Source organism: Mustela erminea, chromosome 17 (genome assembly GCF_009829155.1).
Source record: "Mustela erminea isolate mMusErm1 chromosome 17, mMusErm1.Pri, whole genome shotgun sequence".
NCBI classification, from domain to species: domain Eukaryota; kingdom Metazoa; phylum Chordata; class Mammalia; order Carnivora; family Mustelidae; genus Mustela; species Mustela erminea.
The window spans coordinates 118,263-135,603 of record NC_045630.1 but is presented as its reverse complement, the minus strand read 5'-3'; the positions used below and the strand labels follow the sequence as shown (position 1 = coordinate 135,603).

The following is a 17,341-nucleotide window of genomic DNA, read 5'->3' as shown; positions in this document are numbered from 1 at the left end:
TTTCAGAGTAAGTGACCCTTAGAAGAAAGCTTAGAAACACCACTTCCTATATGCTTTCCCCAAAATTTCCATCCGAGGGGACTACCACTGCCCCACGAAAGCCATTCTCTCCTCTTCAGCAGCGGCCACGGCACTAGTCCAGAAACAGGCTTCCGGGACAGGCCACGGAACCCCAGCTCCCTCTCCCCTGGGGCAGAAGGAACAGCTGGGTGACGCTCTCCCTCCAGTAAATCCCACCGCGTCCGGCTGCCTCCGGAGAGCTCTGCGCGGCTCCTCTTACCGGACAAGCTGCGGTACCTACTCTCTTCTGGTACCGTGGCAATGCTCCCCACCCCTCACTGAAGTGACAGGGGCCCACTGCTTTATGAGGCTGGGGGGGCATTAACACAAGCTCATCTCCGCAGCCTGCCACGCCATGCCACGCCACGTCCTTCCAAAGCTGGCTCCAGGTCACGGTTCTGACAGTTTATCCGTCTCCCCATCTCGCCCCAGCGCCCACATCTCTCCCATGGCGAACTCCTAACCCTGTCCCCAACACAATACACCCCGCAATGACATCATGCTTTGTGCACGCTACTCTCTCTGTCTAGAATTCCATCTCCACCAACCCACTCGCTCAGTGTGGGCCAACGCCTACTTTTCCGTCAACGCAGGGCCGAGACGATCACATCTGTAAAGTCTCCCCTAACATCGTTCAGATTGCGGATATTGGTCCTGAAGTTTAAATGAACTTATGCTGAGAAGACATAAAGTTATAAAAACTAGCATATTTCATCAATTCTAAGATGCCATTGATGGTAAGACACATTATTTTATGTGCCACTGGCAAGTAAAAATGCTGATTCTAACTCACCAACTGTTGTAAGGCATATCCCAATGTCAGAGACAGTGAAATATGAAAAACTGTCTTAAAATTAAAGATAATGCAGCAAACCACAAGTCTTGAAGGTAAAGATGCTGTTTTCCATTGGCCTGTTAACGTGTCTCTTGATAATTGTTTCTTTCCCAGGCCTTCGGCATCTAAAAGTCTGAGTTTTATTCACCTTTCATCCCGCCTCCTAACAGTTAGACCAGAACCTAAAACCCAAGATATGCACAGTAAAATAAGAGTCCTACTTATTAAATTTAAAAATGAAAAAATTAAGCATCTGCTTAATAGAATACAAAAAGATATCATAAAACTTAAAAATCATTAATGCCAAAAAATTAGACTTTAAAAAAAGCTTCTTTGCCTATAATGATCAAGGGAATACCAATTATTTCAGCATCAGGGTTATTAACCTAAACATATAAGGCATGTTAAATATTTCCAATGTTTTTAAAAGACACAGAGGACATGTGTCCACGGTTCCAAATACATTTTTTTTTTTTTAAAGATTTTATTTATTTATTTGACAGGCAGAGATCACAAGCAGGGAAAGAGGCAGGCAGAGAGAGGAGGAAGCAGGCTCCCCACTGAGCAGAGCCTGATGCGGGGCTCAATCCCATGACCCTGAGATCATGACCTGAGCCGAAGGCAGAGACTTAACCCACTGAGCCACCCAGGCGCCTCCCAAATACATTCTCAACATCAGAGTTTGCAGAATCTTCCATTTGCAGTAATAGATTAACGTGATACGGTATTTACTTTAGTCCCTGGACAACATTTCTGCCCCATAATGTATATAAAGATAACCACTTAGAATTATATTTGTGAGGGCACCTGGGTGGCTCAGTGAGGTAAGCCTCTGCCTTCAGCTCAGGTCATCATCCCAGGGTCCTGGGATCCAGCCCCTGCATCGAGCTCCCTGCTCAGTGGGGAGCCTGCTTCCTCCTCTCTCTGTGCCTGTCTCTCTGCCTCATTATTACCTCTCTCTGATAAATAAATAAATAAAATCTTTTAAAACATATATATATACACACACATACATACAGATATATATACACATTTGTAATAGAGTCTGATGTTTGCCAACAGCTTCCAAGCTGTCCCACATCCCTGCCCCTAGGCCAGCTGTTAAAGTCCAGGCAATTCCTCCTGTGGCTCAGGCAGGAAGTTCCAACCAAACCCTGGCCCGAGGCTCACATGGGAGCCCACGCCCTAGCCCCACCATTTTATCTCAGTAAAAGTAAAGCCAGTCCCCTCTCCCTGTTCTTTTAAGCCACTTTTGAATGAGCCTGGGAAGCACGCCCTGCTCTTCCCGGCGAGCCTCAGACCGCTGAGCAGTCCCTTCCCTACCCTCTTACTGCAAACAACTGTGACATCTTTGCTCCCACATCTGAACCAGACACTGTGGGGATGGGAGTGCCCACAACCATACTTCTTCTGATTTCACTCCCAATTAAAAGGAAAAAAGGAAACAAACTCTGGGACGCCTGGGTGGCTCAGTTGGTTGCACGACTGCTTTCGGCTCAGGTCATGATCCTGGAGTGCCAGGATCAAGTCCCGCATCCGGCTCTCAGCTCCTTGGGGAGTCTGCTTCTCCCTCTGAACTTCTCCTCGCTCGTGTTCTTTCTCACTGCCTCTCTCTCAAATAAATAAAATCTTAAAAAAAAAAAAAAAAAGGAAACAATCTCAATGAACGACGTTCACTTGCTGTTGTAAGGCGTCCATGAAGGGGACCCCTGTGAGGGCCCGTCTGTGAACTTGCTTCCGAGGGACATGGCAGGCGCACCTCCAGTGTACGTGCACGTTCCTACCGAACTCCGGGGCTTCATTGCGTCCCACTTTCTAATGGATCGTATTTGTTTACAGATCACAAGTTGGGCCCCTCGTAAGGTACTTTGTGAAGGGACCTCACAACTGCTGCTGAAAAGCTACCAGCATGCTTCTGCGCTGCTGTGGAAGCCAGAGGGCTGCAGGAAATCGCAATGATGCGTAACATGGGGCAAAGACCCCTTTGGGTCTCAGCTGCCTTTTTTTTTTTTAATTTTTAAAAGATATTATTTACTTATTTGAGAGAGAGAGAGAAAGACAGCCTATGAGCAGGGGTGAGGGGCAGAGGGAGGGAAGGTGAAGCAGGATCCTCACTGAGCAGAGAGCCCTACACGGGACTCCATTCTAGGACCCTGGGATCACGAGCTGAAGGCAGACACTTTGAGCCTCCCAGGCACCCCTCAGCTTCTTCTACGATAAATATGTTCTAATAATAGTGTCTACCTCACAGGGTTGTTACAAGCGTGAAATGAGTTAATGTCCCACTAACGGGCTGTAAAGGGCTGAGAGGAATGCCTGGCCCACGGTCAGCTCCCCACGTGCCTCCGATAAAGAAATGAGCAGTCGCAATACCATTTAGGAATGTTTGTGCAATGTAATGCTTCTGGGCTCTAAAAGGTACCTATCAAAACAGACGATAGCTCCTTCCTTCCTGAAAAACTGCTGCATTAGTAAGGGGTCCAGAAATGTTGGTCCCATTTATTTCACGCACCTCTGCTCTCTCCAAGCGGACTCTAAGCACCTTGAATGCAGAGGCACATGGGTGGCTCAGTGGGTTAAGCATGTCTGCCTTTGGCTCAGGTCCTGATCCAGGGTCCCAATACCGAGTCCCACGCTGGGCTCCCAGCTCAGCGGAGAGCCTGCTTCTCCCTCTGCCCCCTGCTCATGCTCTCTCTCAAATAAAACCTTAAGAAAAAAATAAGCACCTTGAGTGCAGACATCGGTCACTCCCACCATCTTCACTGTACATGCCACAGAGGAAGTGTCGCCCCTCAGCTGCAGACGGCAACGCCAGTGGGCCGGCCGGCTTCTGGATGGTCAGCTGCAGACGGCGACGCCAGTGGGCCGGCCGGCTTCTGGATGGTAACCGTGCTAGGAGAGGCCAGGAAGGCCGCCCAGCCCACCTCAGTGAGATCCATCTGTTTTTCTCAAAACAGAAGGCATTCTAATCTGTAATAAAGACTGCTCAGCAATTGTTCATGCAGAGTCCAGAGACAGAGGCCAAGTTAACCAGGATCAGAACACTGGAAAATAAAACAGTACGGCTTGACTACAGGAAACAAGAGGCATCTTTACGTTTATTTACTTATACTCTGCCTACTTATATGAAGGAGTCGATGCTGCTTACTATAAATACAGATAAATATAGGTACTAAATAAAATATGGAAATCGGAGAAAATGTAAGTTAAAATAAAGGATCAATGTCAGGGGTAGAAGAACAGAACACAGATGGGCAGGAGATGTGGTCTGTACACTGGCTGAAACGAAGCTTCTCCTGCCCAGTGTTCTATGAGCGATTTCTCAGGTACATTCTGCAGGTAGGGTCCGCTGAGTAATGCAAGGGGCATGTCGCCAGGAACAACTTAGAGTAGTAAATAGTAAATTTTATAAAGCAAGCCCTCCAGACACCCTTAAAAAAAAGTAAGTAAAAAAGCTAGCAACATGACACATGGCAAATTCAAAGAAAGCGGTCCTGTAAGGGGCCCAGACACAGGTGTCCAAGCACAAAGTCAAACCAAGGATAAAACAGGGAACCACTACAGAAGTAAATGGGCTGCCTATCACTTCAACAACCCTTTCCAAGTATCGCTTCCCTGAACTAGGCTGCTGACAGAAGTTGTTTGGTGAAACGTTTCCGTTACGTTCTTTGCCAGCGTGGTCTGTGTTGATGATCAAAGGCAGACCACATTCGTAACAGATCAAAGAACAGAGCAGGTTGTAAAAACTGGGGCGGCAAATTCAAGCTGTCTGTGGCCATCTCACCCACAGGTGGAGGTGAGCGACAGGCAGGCCCCTTGAAAGCAACAACGGCACTTTTCTTAGCAGCTCTGGGAATGCTCCAGAACAAAGTACGGATGACGGGTCATGCTGCCAACTCTAGCACACAGAGCGCAGGCAATACATTCTTGGCCCAGAAATTTCCCATGGTAAATTTCGGCCGCATCGTCTGAGGGGCCCAAGCCCGCCGTGGGGAAGGGCCTGGTACCTGGACCAGGAGGGTGAGGGGCCACACTGAGTTGTCCACCAAACTCTGAGTGGATGAGAAGAGACGGCAGGAGCTTCCCCAAAGCTGTAGGCCTCATGGAGTACAGTGACAGGGTCGAAGGAAAGGAAGGCAGGAGTTGTGCAAGGGACTGAGCCTAACAATGGACCACAGACTCCAGGCTGGAGAGGGAGAGACACGCAGCCAGGACGTGGCCAACGTAAATGAGAGAGTGGGGAAGTATCAGACATGAGTCCCGGAGAGTACTGAAGTCAGACTCGAAGAAGGAGATTGTGCAGAACAGGGTGAGATTTGGGAGTTGGTGCATTTTTCTGGGTAATGACAAGGTTCAGAAGGACAAGAGGGAGGGGCACCTGGGTGGCTCAGTAGGTAAAAGCCTCTGCCTTCGGCTCAGGTCATGATCTCAGGGTCCTGGGATCGAGCCCGGCATCAGGCTTTCTGCTCAGCGGGGAGCCTGCTCCCCCTCCGCCGCCTACTTGTGATCTTTGTCTGTCAAATAAATAAATAAAATCTTCAAAAAAAAAAAAAAAAAAAAATACAAGAGGGCAGGAGAGACAGTCAGAATAGCAGATGTTTCTTGCTCTGAGCCCTAAGAAACAACTCCAGAGAGAGCATATACCCGGGGACGCCCTGCAGGTGACGGTGACCAACAGGGTATGACAGAGAACGACTCTACTGCGTCCCCAGCTCTCCAGCCACTCTGTGGGTTCCCCGAGGCTTCGTGGGGGCGCCAAGGCAGCGCCTATGTGAGGCAACACCTACTGCGAATTGCAAAACTACCACATTTTTAGAAGGTACATTCATTATACCTTAAAATGTTAGGAAGTTTTCATTTTTATTTTAAAAATTCAGAGAGCTCATGTATTTCAAGACTTTGAACTAATAAACTTTAATAAAGTATAACAATACTTTGCTACATGGTGACCAAAAATACATCCAACAGACATCTACTGGATTCCTCCTCTGTCCTAGGTACTTTTCTGGGTCTTGGTGTAGATTCACTCTAGTAGGAGGGCCAAGAAAGAAGAGACAGAAGGCAAAAACAAAACACTCTCAGCTACGAACAGCAGGGAGAGTACTAACAAAGGCAAAGGAGGTCGGCAAGAGCAGGGTTAGCGGGAACACGCCTGCTGCACTCTGGGTCACACTTGTGTTTATTTCTGTGCATCCTGACTCCTAAGTCCAGTGTTTTTTCCAGGTAACATTAACATAGGAAATACCCTGAAATCTGATAAAAACTCAATTATTTAAAGAAAAACAAAGAGGTCAATGAATTTTGAAATGAGAAGTATCAACAACACTCAGTGTTCATCTGTACAGAATCCACTCTAAATGACAGGCTCTCGGGGCGCCTGGGTGGCTCAGTGGGTTAAAGCCTCTACCTTCAGTTTAGGTCATGATCCCAAGGTCCTAGGATCGAGCCCCACGTCAGGCTCTCTGCTCAGTGGGGATCCTGCTTCCCTTCCTCTCTCTCTGCCTGCCTCCCTGCCTCCTTGTGATCTCTTTCAAATAAATAAATAAAATCTTAAAAAAAAAAAAAATGACCGGCTCTTTGTCTAGGGAAACTCTCAAGATTCAGGACAGTGTACCGTCCGGTCAAGGTTTCTAGGTGGTCTCTCCATGTCTACAGAGTGACGGTCAGCACAGTGTAGCACTCTCCAGTGAGGAGCATGAAGCAGCCAACCCAAGGCACCCCTCAGTTCTATTCCTACTAGTGTGGGAAACAAAGAAATTAAAATTCTTGTCCCCTGCAGCCGGCTGACAAATACTGGAGAGAGGCAGAGTAGAACACTCGTCCAGGTAGTCCCCACTGTCTTACCCTTTGCTAAAGGGAAAAACCACCTTAGCTCGACAAGAGGATCCTGGGAGTCTTCTTCAGCCTGTGAAAGTCCTTCTGGACACCTCCCTTTGTGCTCACGTCCCCAGGCCCACGAAGTTTATAACCGGCCCTTCCTCACGGCCCCGGTGCAGCTCTTCCTGTGCAATGGTCCTGTCCCCAGGCTTCAAAACCACCACCCTTCTGCACCCAAGATGTCTCAAGCATTCTTTCTGGGCCCTGGACTCTGAACCCCACCACTTCAAACCACATCACTGCCCTGGAGAGAAAGCTGTCTCAGACTACTTGGGCTTCATGACCACAGCCGTTAGTCACTCCCTGAACGTCCTCTGAGCTGGTCCCCTTTTCCCTGGGCAGTCTCGGGAGAGCAGTCCGCCGTGCACGGGGCAAGAATGTCACCAACCTGACCACTGACCGTCCGAGCCCCCAGCATTCATCATGCGCTCCGTGAGGTAGTAAGCCAACACCAAGCTCTGGCTGGGCATCACACCCCTGAGGGCTGGGTTAGTTTCCCCTGAGCCCTATCACTGTCAAACCCAGTGTCTGGACTCCCTGCATCTTCAAGTCCCAAGGCCTAGGCGGACCTGCCTTCTTATTTTCACAGCTTTCTGCTCTAAGGTTTATAGTTCCCACCTGGGTTTTGGTTTAACAGTTCACCAGGTATCTACTAAACACTTACCACGTTCTAGACACTGCCCTAAGTGTTGGAGACCTAGAGATTTCTAAGACATAGTTTCTGCATGTGGAGAGGCAATCCTATAAAAAGTTAATTTCAGGGGCGCCTGCGTGGCTCAGTCGGTTAAGGGTCTGCCTTCACCTCAGGTCATGATCTCAGGTTCCCAGAATCGACCCCCCGTGGGATTGAACCCCCACGGCGGGCTCCCTGCTCAGCGGGAAGTCTGCTTCTCCCTCTGCCTCTGTCCCTTCTCTCAAGCCCCTTGTGCGCTTTCTCTCAAATAAATAAAATCTTTAAAAAAATAAACAAAGATAATTTTATGTAAAGTGACAGAGAGGAAGCTCAGACGCAGGCTACTTGGCTTTAGCTGGGGGTACCTGCAGATACGAGCGCTGCAGACCGGCTAAGGGGGTTAGGCAGGTACATAAACACGAAGGGCACCTGGGCAGCAGAGTGCAGGTGTCGTACATAAAACCAGGAAGACAGAACTCGTAACCTGCAGGAACATGCAAATAGCCAACAAAGTGCAAGGAAGGGGGCGGCAGGGGTCGGGGCAGGACAGGAGTCAAGCCGAGGGCCTGAGCTCATCCAGAGGGAGCAGGGATGGAGGGTTTGGCACAGGAGTGGCAGGATTACACCTACCCAGGAACGATCCCTCTGGCAGCAGCTGGGAGGGGAGACCTGAGGGGAACATGCAGCCTCAGGAGACCAATTAGGAGGCTCCTACAGTAGCCCGGACTTCAAATGACCGGCGCTCGTCCAAGCACAATGGAAAGGAAGGGGCCGATTCAGAGACAGAAGGGAAACGCTGACTGGCGAGACTGATTTAAATCCATGGCGTGTGAGGGAAAGGGAGGATTCTGAGATGATGCTCAAGCGCTGGTGTTGGGTGACTGAGGGAAAGGCAAAGGGGACAGCAGGAAACTGTGGAAACAATGGGGGGGTAGAGTGGAGGCTCAGTGTGGGGAACAACAGATACGTGGAGAGAGCTTCCGACATACAAAGTTTGGGGTCCATCTGGACATTGTAATGGACACGGACAGTGGGGAAGAGTCTGCAGTTCAGAGTGATGGAGACCTATTTAGGCGTCACTGTTTACAAACCCTTACTGAATGCCTAGATCTAATGAATATGGGTTTGGTAAAAAGAACAAAAGTGGAGACGATCACCCACGAGGAGCACACGGTGAGGCGACCAGAGGGCAGAGCGCAGAACCTATGGGAAACCAACGGTGGGACTTAGCAGACTGGGAGGAGCGATGGGAACCAGAAGTCATGTCACAAAGACAAAGCAAGTAAGATCTGACTTGTTGGGGCGCCTGGATGGCTCAGTGGGTTAAAGCCTCTGCCTTTGGCTCGGGTCATGATCCCAGGGTACTGGGATCGAGCCCCGCATCGGGCTCTCTGCTCAGCGGGGAGCCTGCTTCCTTCTCTCTCTCTCTCTCTGCCGGCCTCTCTGCCTACTTGTGATCTCGATCTGTCAAATAAGTAAATAAAATCTTTAAAAAAAAAAAAAAAAAAAAAAAGATCTGACTTGTTAACAATGTCAAGGAAAGCAAAGAAGTCCAGAAAGGAAAGGTCTGGAACAGGTCACTGGATTTGGCAATATCAGGTGGCCTTTACCGAAGTGTGGCCACAGTCAGACATCACCGACTTGAGAGGGGAAGAGGAAGTGTTCACGTGGAGAAAAGAACAGAACTGCTTCCCGTCAGGGGAAGTCAGCAACTGGAGATACGGTTTATCTTTTTTAATTCATTACTGGTGTGACGGTTAATGTCATGTATCATCTTGGCTTTCAACATTCATCAAACTCATGAAAATGAGGACACTGGTTGACTGTTCCTAATGTCACTAGATAAGGTGGGGAAAGGGACATAGGAGCTCAGGGATTCCGATGCCAAATTCAAGTGCTGAATAAATGGTCAGAAACTTCTCCGTCTATCCTAAAAGAGGCCCTTATCTCCTTTAGCCACAGAGCTGAGACTGCTGAAAACCAAACCCAGAACCTCGTCCTGAGCATGGCTGAGTGACAAAGCAAACTGAATTCCCAACCGCAGGGGACATCTACTGTTAAAGTGAAGACACTGATCAGGAAGGAACAGACCCTGAAAGCTGGGACCTGATGAACGTGGAGCTGCTGAACCCCTGAACACGGAGCAGTCTTCTCTGCCAGGAAAACAACACCTCTACTCCTGTCCGAGGAGACTACCGGTGCTTTGCCCAAACCGAGGAAACTGGGACGCCGTCTCCTGAGGCAGTCGCCCTGAGGGACACTGCTAATTCTCCTCAGGACCTACTCCACCGCTCGTCTTTGCACCCAGGGTCCTGGGATCGGCCCTGTGCCGGGCTCCCTGTGCAGCGGGAAGTCTGCTTCTCCCTCTCTCTGCTTGTTCTCTCTCTGACAAATAAGTAAGACCTTAAACAAATAGTCATAAAAACAGAAATTTACATCCCCTCAATTCCCAGACTTGAGCCAGTTTACAGACCCAGAACCCCTCAATAATGGGGGGAACAGGTCCAAACCACCATAAATTAAGAAAGGAATTTGAATGAAGCCATTTCAGTGGCTTGACTTGATGTACCAAAAACATTTAAAGAACTAAAAATGTATTTTGTAGTTCTTAGTATTTGTAAGAGTAGAAAAAAATGTCAGAGAGCTGATACTGCACAGGCCCACAACCTCTCATCGAAACCCCTTGGTGTCAGATGTGTTTCAGATGTAGAATTTTCCAGATTAAAACAAAAATCAATATAATGCATACACTTTATATCATCTACCAGCCTCAGCAGGGTCCAAGGCAGCATCCCACAATCAAACGCGTGAGTACTTCTATAGTGAAACACAGGATTAATCACACCAAGTGGGATCATGACTAAAAATAGTCTCTCCTTAGTACAGCTCAAATTTTACAGCCACAGGCGTTTGTTATCAAAAGTAGGGGGAAAGTTTCAGCTTTCAGAGATGTGGGGATCTGAAATCACGGATCAGAGACTGTGGCCCTATGATGTGAAATGAGGACAAGAAATGGGCCCTCAGCATGTTCTGTTCCGAGCTCCGTATACTCGAGCCTGGTTACAGTCGGTACCACCTCTGCTTACGGTCAGGACATGCTCTCTTTTCGCTGCGGTGTAAAACTCAGCAACCCTCACCAGTTCTCCCACTCTCAGTCACTGGGGGGAAAAGAAATTGAACTCTGCAGAGCTGGAAGTGGCTAAGAGCCAGTGCCCACGGGGTACGAGCCCAAGGCTTGACCTCCGGCTCGCGGCGGGCAGCAAGGTGGCCAAGCTTCGGAGCCTCTGCTGGGGGGTCAGGGGGCTCAGCAAAGGTGCCGGCAAGGAAGGAGCCTCCGGTGCGAAGACCCAGAGCCTGTGTGGATGTCCTACGGGGCGAGCCTGCCGGAAGTCTGCGCGTAGACTGACCTGCACAGACTCCAGGGGAGGATGCAACCCAAGCAGAAAGGTAAGGCTCAGTGGCGTGGTCCCTAGGTCGTGCCTCCTGACGAGGGGGCAAGGGACCTTTCAGAGCCTAGCATGGTGTCAGATGCATGGTTAAACAGAGTCATGCAGTGTCCCAGGCAGATCAGTTTAAGAGTGAAAAGAATCTAGAAAAACCACAGCATTACAAATGCTGTGAGGCAGTCGGAGCACTGGGGGCTCAGACTCTGCCGCTAGCAAGGATGCCTTCAACACGGCAGCTGTCTCCACAGCAGGCAGCAGGGGCCCAGCCATCACAATTCTTGCACAAATGTTACCATGAAGGGAACGATGAAGGGAAGTAGACTGGACACCCCGGGGCAGAATAAAGACTCTCTGTAAACATTTCAGAGATGCCAAAAGCCTCCTAAAAAATGGCTGGACCCTGAAGGAGAAATTCTGCAATATGGCAGAGAGGCTGCATATAGATGCTTTGAGTCCCAGCTCTATCCTGTATTAGCTTTTTGTGACCTTGGACAAGTTACACAACCTACCAGATTCTTAGCTTCCTCATCTGTAAAATTCAGAAAAATAGTGATTATTGGGCGCCTGGGTGGCTGGCTTTGGCGTAGGTCATGACCCCAGGCTGCTGGGATTGAGGCCTGCTTCTGCCTCTCCCACTCCCCCTGCTTGTGTTTCCTTGCTCTCTGCATTTCTGTCAAATAAATAAATAAAATCTTTAAAAAAGAGAAACAGTGATTATCACCCAGAATAGTCAATGAGATAAGGCATGTAAGTTGCTTAGTAGAGGCTTAGCACATAGGAAGCACTCAGCCAATGAGGGCAGAGCAACATAAGAAACATGAAACTGGTTTTATATCCAGATTTTTTTTTTTAAGATTTTATTTATTTGACAGATAGAGATACAGAGAGGTAACGCAAGCAGGGGGAGTGGAAGAGGGAGAAGCAGGCTTCCCACTGAGCAGGGAGCCCGATGTGGGCTCGATCCCAGGACCCTGGGACACAACCTGAGCCAAAGGCAGACGCTTAACGACTGAGCCCCCCTGCCAGCCCTATATCCCAATTTCTAAGGGCTAAGAAACAGGAACTATACCTGACAGAAGAGACACACAGGATCCGTATCTGTATCTACACAGGCAGATATAGTATCAGTTAATTAACTCAAAATTTCTCCTTCCTTATATACTCATTCTCTCTCTGCCATTCTTGGCCATTTAGGGGATCTCAAATATTTGCATCTTAACACATTTTTCTCTGAGGAAATGGAGTCCTTTACCGGTGTTTCTGAGCAACACCCTTTGAAGAAGAATATTTAGCAAATATAACCTGGATGTGACTGGAGAGGGAGTAACCGTAAGATACCGTCTGGTACAGGGTCATATAAAGTTCTCCCTGAGGCTTAGTCTATAATACAGCACCTTCGCTTTTTTAGGTGCTATCTAGAAAAAGCACAAGATTATTTTAAAGTGACATAATTCAACACTGTGCTCCTTAATGTTTGACCATTTCTTAATTTTGATAAAAACATTTTTTTTAACGTTTTTAGGCCAGCATTTCTAGATGGAGGGCATGCAATAATATTTTTGAAAAAAGTCTTCCCCAATCAAAGCACATTTTAAAAACTCAGTAGGAAAGATCAGCCATTAATGAAATCCCACAGTGTATCCTTTGTAAATTTAAAAAAAAATCTATTTTGTAATAAAAATAAGTGTTCTTAAGTTTTTTTTTTTAATTCTGCAAAGTTTTATAACAGGTGAATCATATTTTCCTAAACAGGTGAATCATTTTCTTTAAAGTGGTGACTGCCAGGAATTTAATCGGTCTTTACTATTCATTTTCAGTATGTGCATTGTGTAGAATCCAGTCTCCCTACAGCATCCCCAAAATTAAAATGACACAGGGCACCCAACAGGTGTTCATTTAGTGCCTGTGCTCTATAAAAACACAAATCTTCATTTCACGTACTTTTCACATAGATCTCTCCTTCACTTAAGATTCGTCTTTATTTCTTCTTTTGGCAGTCTCTGAGCCTAGTGACTATCCTAGAGTAAGGGTAAAAACAAGTGACAGAATTTTTTTTAAGGGCTAAGTTATTTTTTAACTTTCTTCAAGATTTTATTTATTTATTTATTAGAAAGAGAGAGTACAAGCAAGGAGAGGGATCTGCTGGGGGCAGATCCCAGGACCCTAGGATCATGACCTGAGGTGTAAGGCAGATGCTTAACAACTGAGCTGCCCAGACACCCCTGGAATGTTTGTTTTAGTATCCCAACTGGTAAATAAGAACAAAGCTGAGGGAATTAGTACTGAAATTTGTGGCTTTCTGACTGAAGAAGTAGTGTCTCAAGTCTGAATTTTGTCAACAAGCATCAGATAAAAGTCCTATTGATGAAACACTTGAGGGCTACAACAAACATGATAAAAAAAAATTTAAATATATATAATAACTACTAATTCTGAAACCAGTAGTTTAAGTAGTTGAAGAATGTTAATTCATTGCATACATTTCTTTCTTTTTTTTTTTTTAAAGATTTTGTTTATTTATTTGACAGACAGAGATCACAAGCAGGCAGAAAGGCAGGCAGAGAGAAAGGAGGAAGCAGGTTCCCTGCCGAGCAGAGAGCCCGATGTGGGGCTCCATCCCAGGACCCTGGGATCATGACCTGAGCCTAAGCTTAACGACTGAGCCACCCAGGTGCCCCTCACTGCATAAATTTTGAAGAAATATGAAATGGTATTTAAAGAATGAAAATAACCAGATAATACATAAATTCACACTTGGGAAAAAGATTCCTTTTTTCAAGACACATTTATTGGGTACCCACCATATGCCAGGCTAATTCCTATTTACTTCAAACTACTAACAAACTGTTATGGAGACATACCTGTGCCTCATCGCCCTTTAACAAACATTAGCGTCCATCATATCCACTGTGCTAAGCACTAGGAATATTTCTTTAATAAGTTTTTTCAAAACATTTTATCTATTTATTTGTCAGCGAGAAAAAGAGCACAAGTAGGGGAGCAGCAGGCAGAGGGGGAAGCAGACTCGCTGCCGAGCAAGGAGCCCGACGCAGGACTCAATCCCACCATCCGGGGATCATAACCCAAGCTGAAGGCAGATGCTTAACCGACTGAGCCACCAGTGTCCCAGCACTAAGAATATTTCTATAAATAAGACAAAGACTGTCTCTGTCCTGGATTCTCAGAGAGGAAAAAAGAAAAACCAAGTAGTTACAAATTACAACAAAGAAGAAAACAAAGGACCAGAAAATGACAACTGGGAACTCCTCTGGACAGGTGGCTGGAAGGAGGCCTCTGGAAAAGCGAAATTATGCCCTTGCGGATGAGGAGGAGACAGCTCCCGGCATTCCGGGGAAAGAGCAGGAAGAGGCGGCAAGAACCGCAGGTGCGCAGGAGCAGAGCCGGGAACAAACGTCGAAGAGCGGAAGACGGCGGTGCAGCCTGACTACACTGCACCAGGGCAGGCATAAGTGGAAGGCAGGGAGGCAGAAACCAAATCCCGCAGAGCACTGCAGCCCATGGGGAGAAGCTCGTGCGCCATTCGGAGCGTAAGGAGAAGCCATTAAGGCTTTTTAACAGGAAAGCAAAATGATCTGATTCCATTTTCATAAAAATCATTCTTGCAGGGGCTCCTGGGGGGCTCAGTCATTAAGCCTCTGCCTTCGGCTCAGGTCATGATCTCAGGGTCCTGGGATGGAGCCCCGCGTCCTGCATCGGGCTCTCCACTCAGTGGGAAGCCCGCTTCTCCCACTCCCACTCCCCTGCTTGTGTTTCCTCTCTTGCTGTGTCTGCACATTTTGCAGATGTGGGGCCTGATGAAGGACCGGGAGGAACTGCAGGTGGACCGTAGGCTCCTGGGCCGAGCAGTTAGGCAAGTGGCGGTGCCGCTTACTGAGGAGGGTGGTGCGGATTTCTGAGATCCAGGCTTCATACACTGTGTGCTCGCACCTTCTGCTTTTTACAATTTTTATTTATTTATTTATTTATTTATTTATTTGAGAGAGGGAGAGCACAAGTAGGCAGAGAGGTGGGGGGGGGGGTGGTGAGCAGAGAGCCTGATGGGGAACTCGATCCCAGGATGGTCCTGGGTTCGACCTGAGCCGAAGGCAGAGGCTTAACCCACGGAGCCCCCCAGGCGCCCTGTGTGTTCACTCCTACAGATGGGCTGCCAAAGACAACCCAGTGAACCCTCCTCCTATTTCATCGCTTCTGACACGGTTAACCACTCCCTCTTGCTTAAAACTTCATTCCCTCTTGGGGTGCCTGGGTGGCTCCATGGGGTTAAGCTTCTTTGCTCAGCAGAGAGCCTGCTCCCCCTGCCCTACCTGCCTCTCTGCCTACTTGTGACCTCTCTCTGTCCAATAAATACATAAAATCTTAAGGAAAAAAACCCAAACTTCATTCCCTCTTGATTTCTAAGACGCCTCATTCTTTTAGTTCGGACCTCCTTCTCGGTTCCACGTACCCCCGGCTCTGTCCCTGGCCCTCTCTATTTCCTTCAACACACTCGGTGGTGACCTCATCGAAACAATCCACAGCTCTAACTACTAACTACATACCTTCCAAATCTGTATTTCCAGCCCGAACTTTCTCACCTCCAGGCCTACCTATCCCACCGTCGTCCGCCCACTTCTATTAGGATGTCTCAGCAGCATCTGGAACTCACCAACCCCGAAGGTAACTTCGTCATCACTGCTCCCTCAATCCCACATTCATCTGTGAGAAGCCCCACTTGCCAAAAATGGGCCCAGCCTCCCTAGCCCCGAACCTGAGAATCACCCTTCGCTCAAGCAAATCAATGTGCAAGCCCGATCCAACGTACTTTCTAACGAGCTCACCAGCGTGTCCCTTTCACAGCTCCCAGCTTTAATCCACGTCTCCGGTCTCCTCGGGATTATTAAAGCCTCTGGTTTCTTCGTCTCTCCACTCCAACCCATCCCTGGCGTCCCCACAGAGCACAAAATCCTTCGTCCAGCCTCACACAGGCAAACTCGGTCCTTTGGGAGTGAATGCCTCTGCTGGCTCTCCCGCCTCAACTGCCCCACCGCCCTCGGCCGGTAACTCCAACCTCCCACCGCAGTGACCGACCCACAGGTCCATTCAGGACCCTGTTTCCTTGCCCCACGCCTACTCCGAAGCGTGTCTTCCTCCGGCGGCCGCGTCCAGTGTGGGAGGAGGGCCCTCCTCAAGGCTCTCGGGGACACGGCTCTCCACGGGGGTTTCTCATCTCACCGCCGCTGCTTCTCCCACTGAGGGAAAGTACGGAGGGCAGGGACTGTCCTTCCCGGAGCACTTCTGGTGCTGAATAAATGTTTGCTGGATAACGGTATCCCGACCGAACTCTGCAAGGTGTTCTACGGAGGTGGACTGCTCTCTGTGCGCCGTCGACGGCCAGAAAAGGGGATTTTGAAGACGAGGGCAAGTTTTTTCTTGCCAAGTCTTCCAAAATTAAGCCAGCACGAGCCACTGCTTCATGAGACAGCCTCCTGTCCACCCTCTTCCCCGACTGCGGCGCTGGGCGCGTCCGAGCCGCGCGAAGCTGCTGTTCTGACCGTCCTCCACAGGACCCCTCGAACACCCAGCGTTTCGTCCTGCGGGCGGTGCTGGAGCCTGACGAGACCGCCTGACGAGACCGCCTCAGGGCCGCGCCCTCAGGAGCAGCGCCCGACCCCTCCCGTCGGGCACAGCATTTCTCATCCCCTCATTTTCAGTCTATTTCCTCACTTGTTGGCTTAACACACAAGGACTGGGGGCGCCTGGGTGGCTCCGTGGGTCAAGCCTCTGCCTCCGGCTCAGGTCTTCCTCTCGGGGTCATGGGATCGAGCCCCGCATCGAGCCCCGCATCGGGCTCTCCGCTCGGCGGGGAGCCTGCGTCCCCCTCCCCCTCTGCCAACTTGTGCTCTTCTCTGTCAAATAAGCAAGTAACACTGAAAACCCAGAACCGGTCTCACCCCCCGGGCCGCACTCTGAACCCCTCCTCAAAGGAGACGAGACCGAGCACAGACCTGCGGACCCGCGGAGGCGAGGCGAGGCCTCGGCGCGTCGCCGCCGCCGGGATTCCCCGCCCCAGAGGCCCCCCCCCGGATCGCCCCGCCAACGAGCCCGCCCGGGTCCGGAGACCACAGCAAGGGCCGCCCCGCCGGGAAAGCCCGAGCGCAGACGCTGCGACGCACCCGGCGCTTCGCGAACGAGAGAAACGGGGACGGCGGCGGGTCGGGGCCTGCGGGCGAGCCCGACTCGACCGAACCGCACCTCCGAGGCGAGACCAAACGTTCCCTCAGGCCGACAAAACCGCCCACAAAGGCCCCGCGACCTGCCGCCGGCGCCCACAGGCGGCGACCGCTCCACCCCGGGCCGCCCGAGCCCGAACCCGAACCCGAACCCCCGGAGCGGGGCCGGGCCGCCCCCGGGCCACATGCGGGCAGGGCGGGCGGGAGCAAGGCGGGGAGC

The 17,341-nt window shown here is 49.6% G+C and overlaps 1 protein-coding gene across 7 annotated transcripts in view; it reads right to left on the bottom strand.

The window, feature by feature from the left end:
- Positions 1-17,341, bottom strand: part of MPZL1 (myelin protein zero like 1) — a 53,563-nt gene that overhangs the window by 35,336 nt on the left and 886 nt on the right. The window contains exon 1 of one of the 7 annotated variants that reach the window (XM_032318746.1): positions 17,065-17,323. The exons of the other annotated variants lie outside the window; for them this stretch is intronic. Within the exon in view, the coding sequence (XP_032174637.1) occupies positions 17,065-17,308 (244 nt within the window). The 5' untranslated portion in view covers positions 17,309-17,323. Of the gene's footprint in view, positions 1-17,064; positions 17,324-17,341 lie in introns of those variants that run through there. 7 annotated transcript variants of the gene reach the window in all.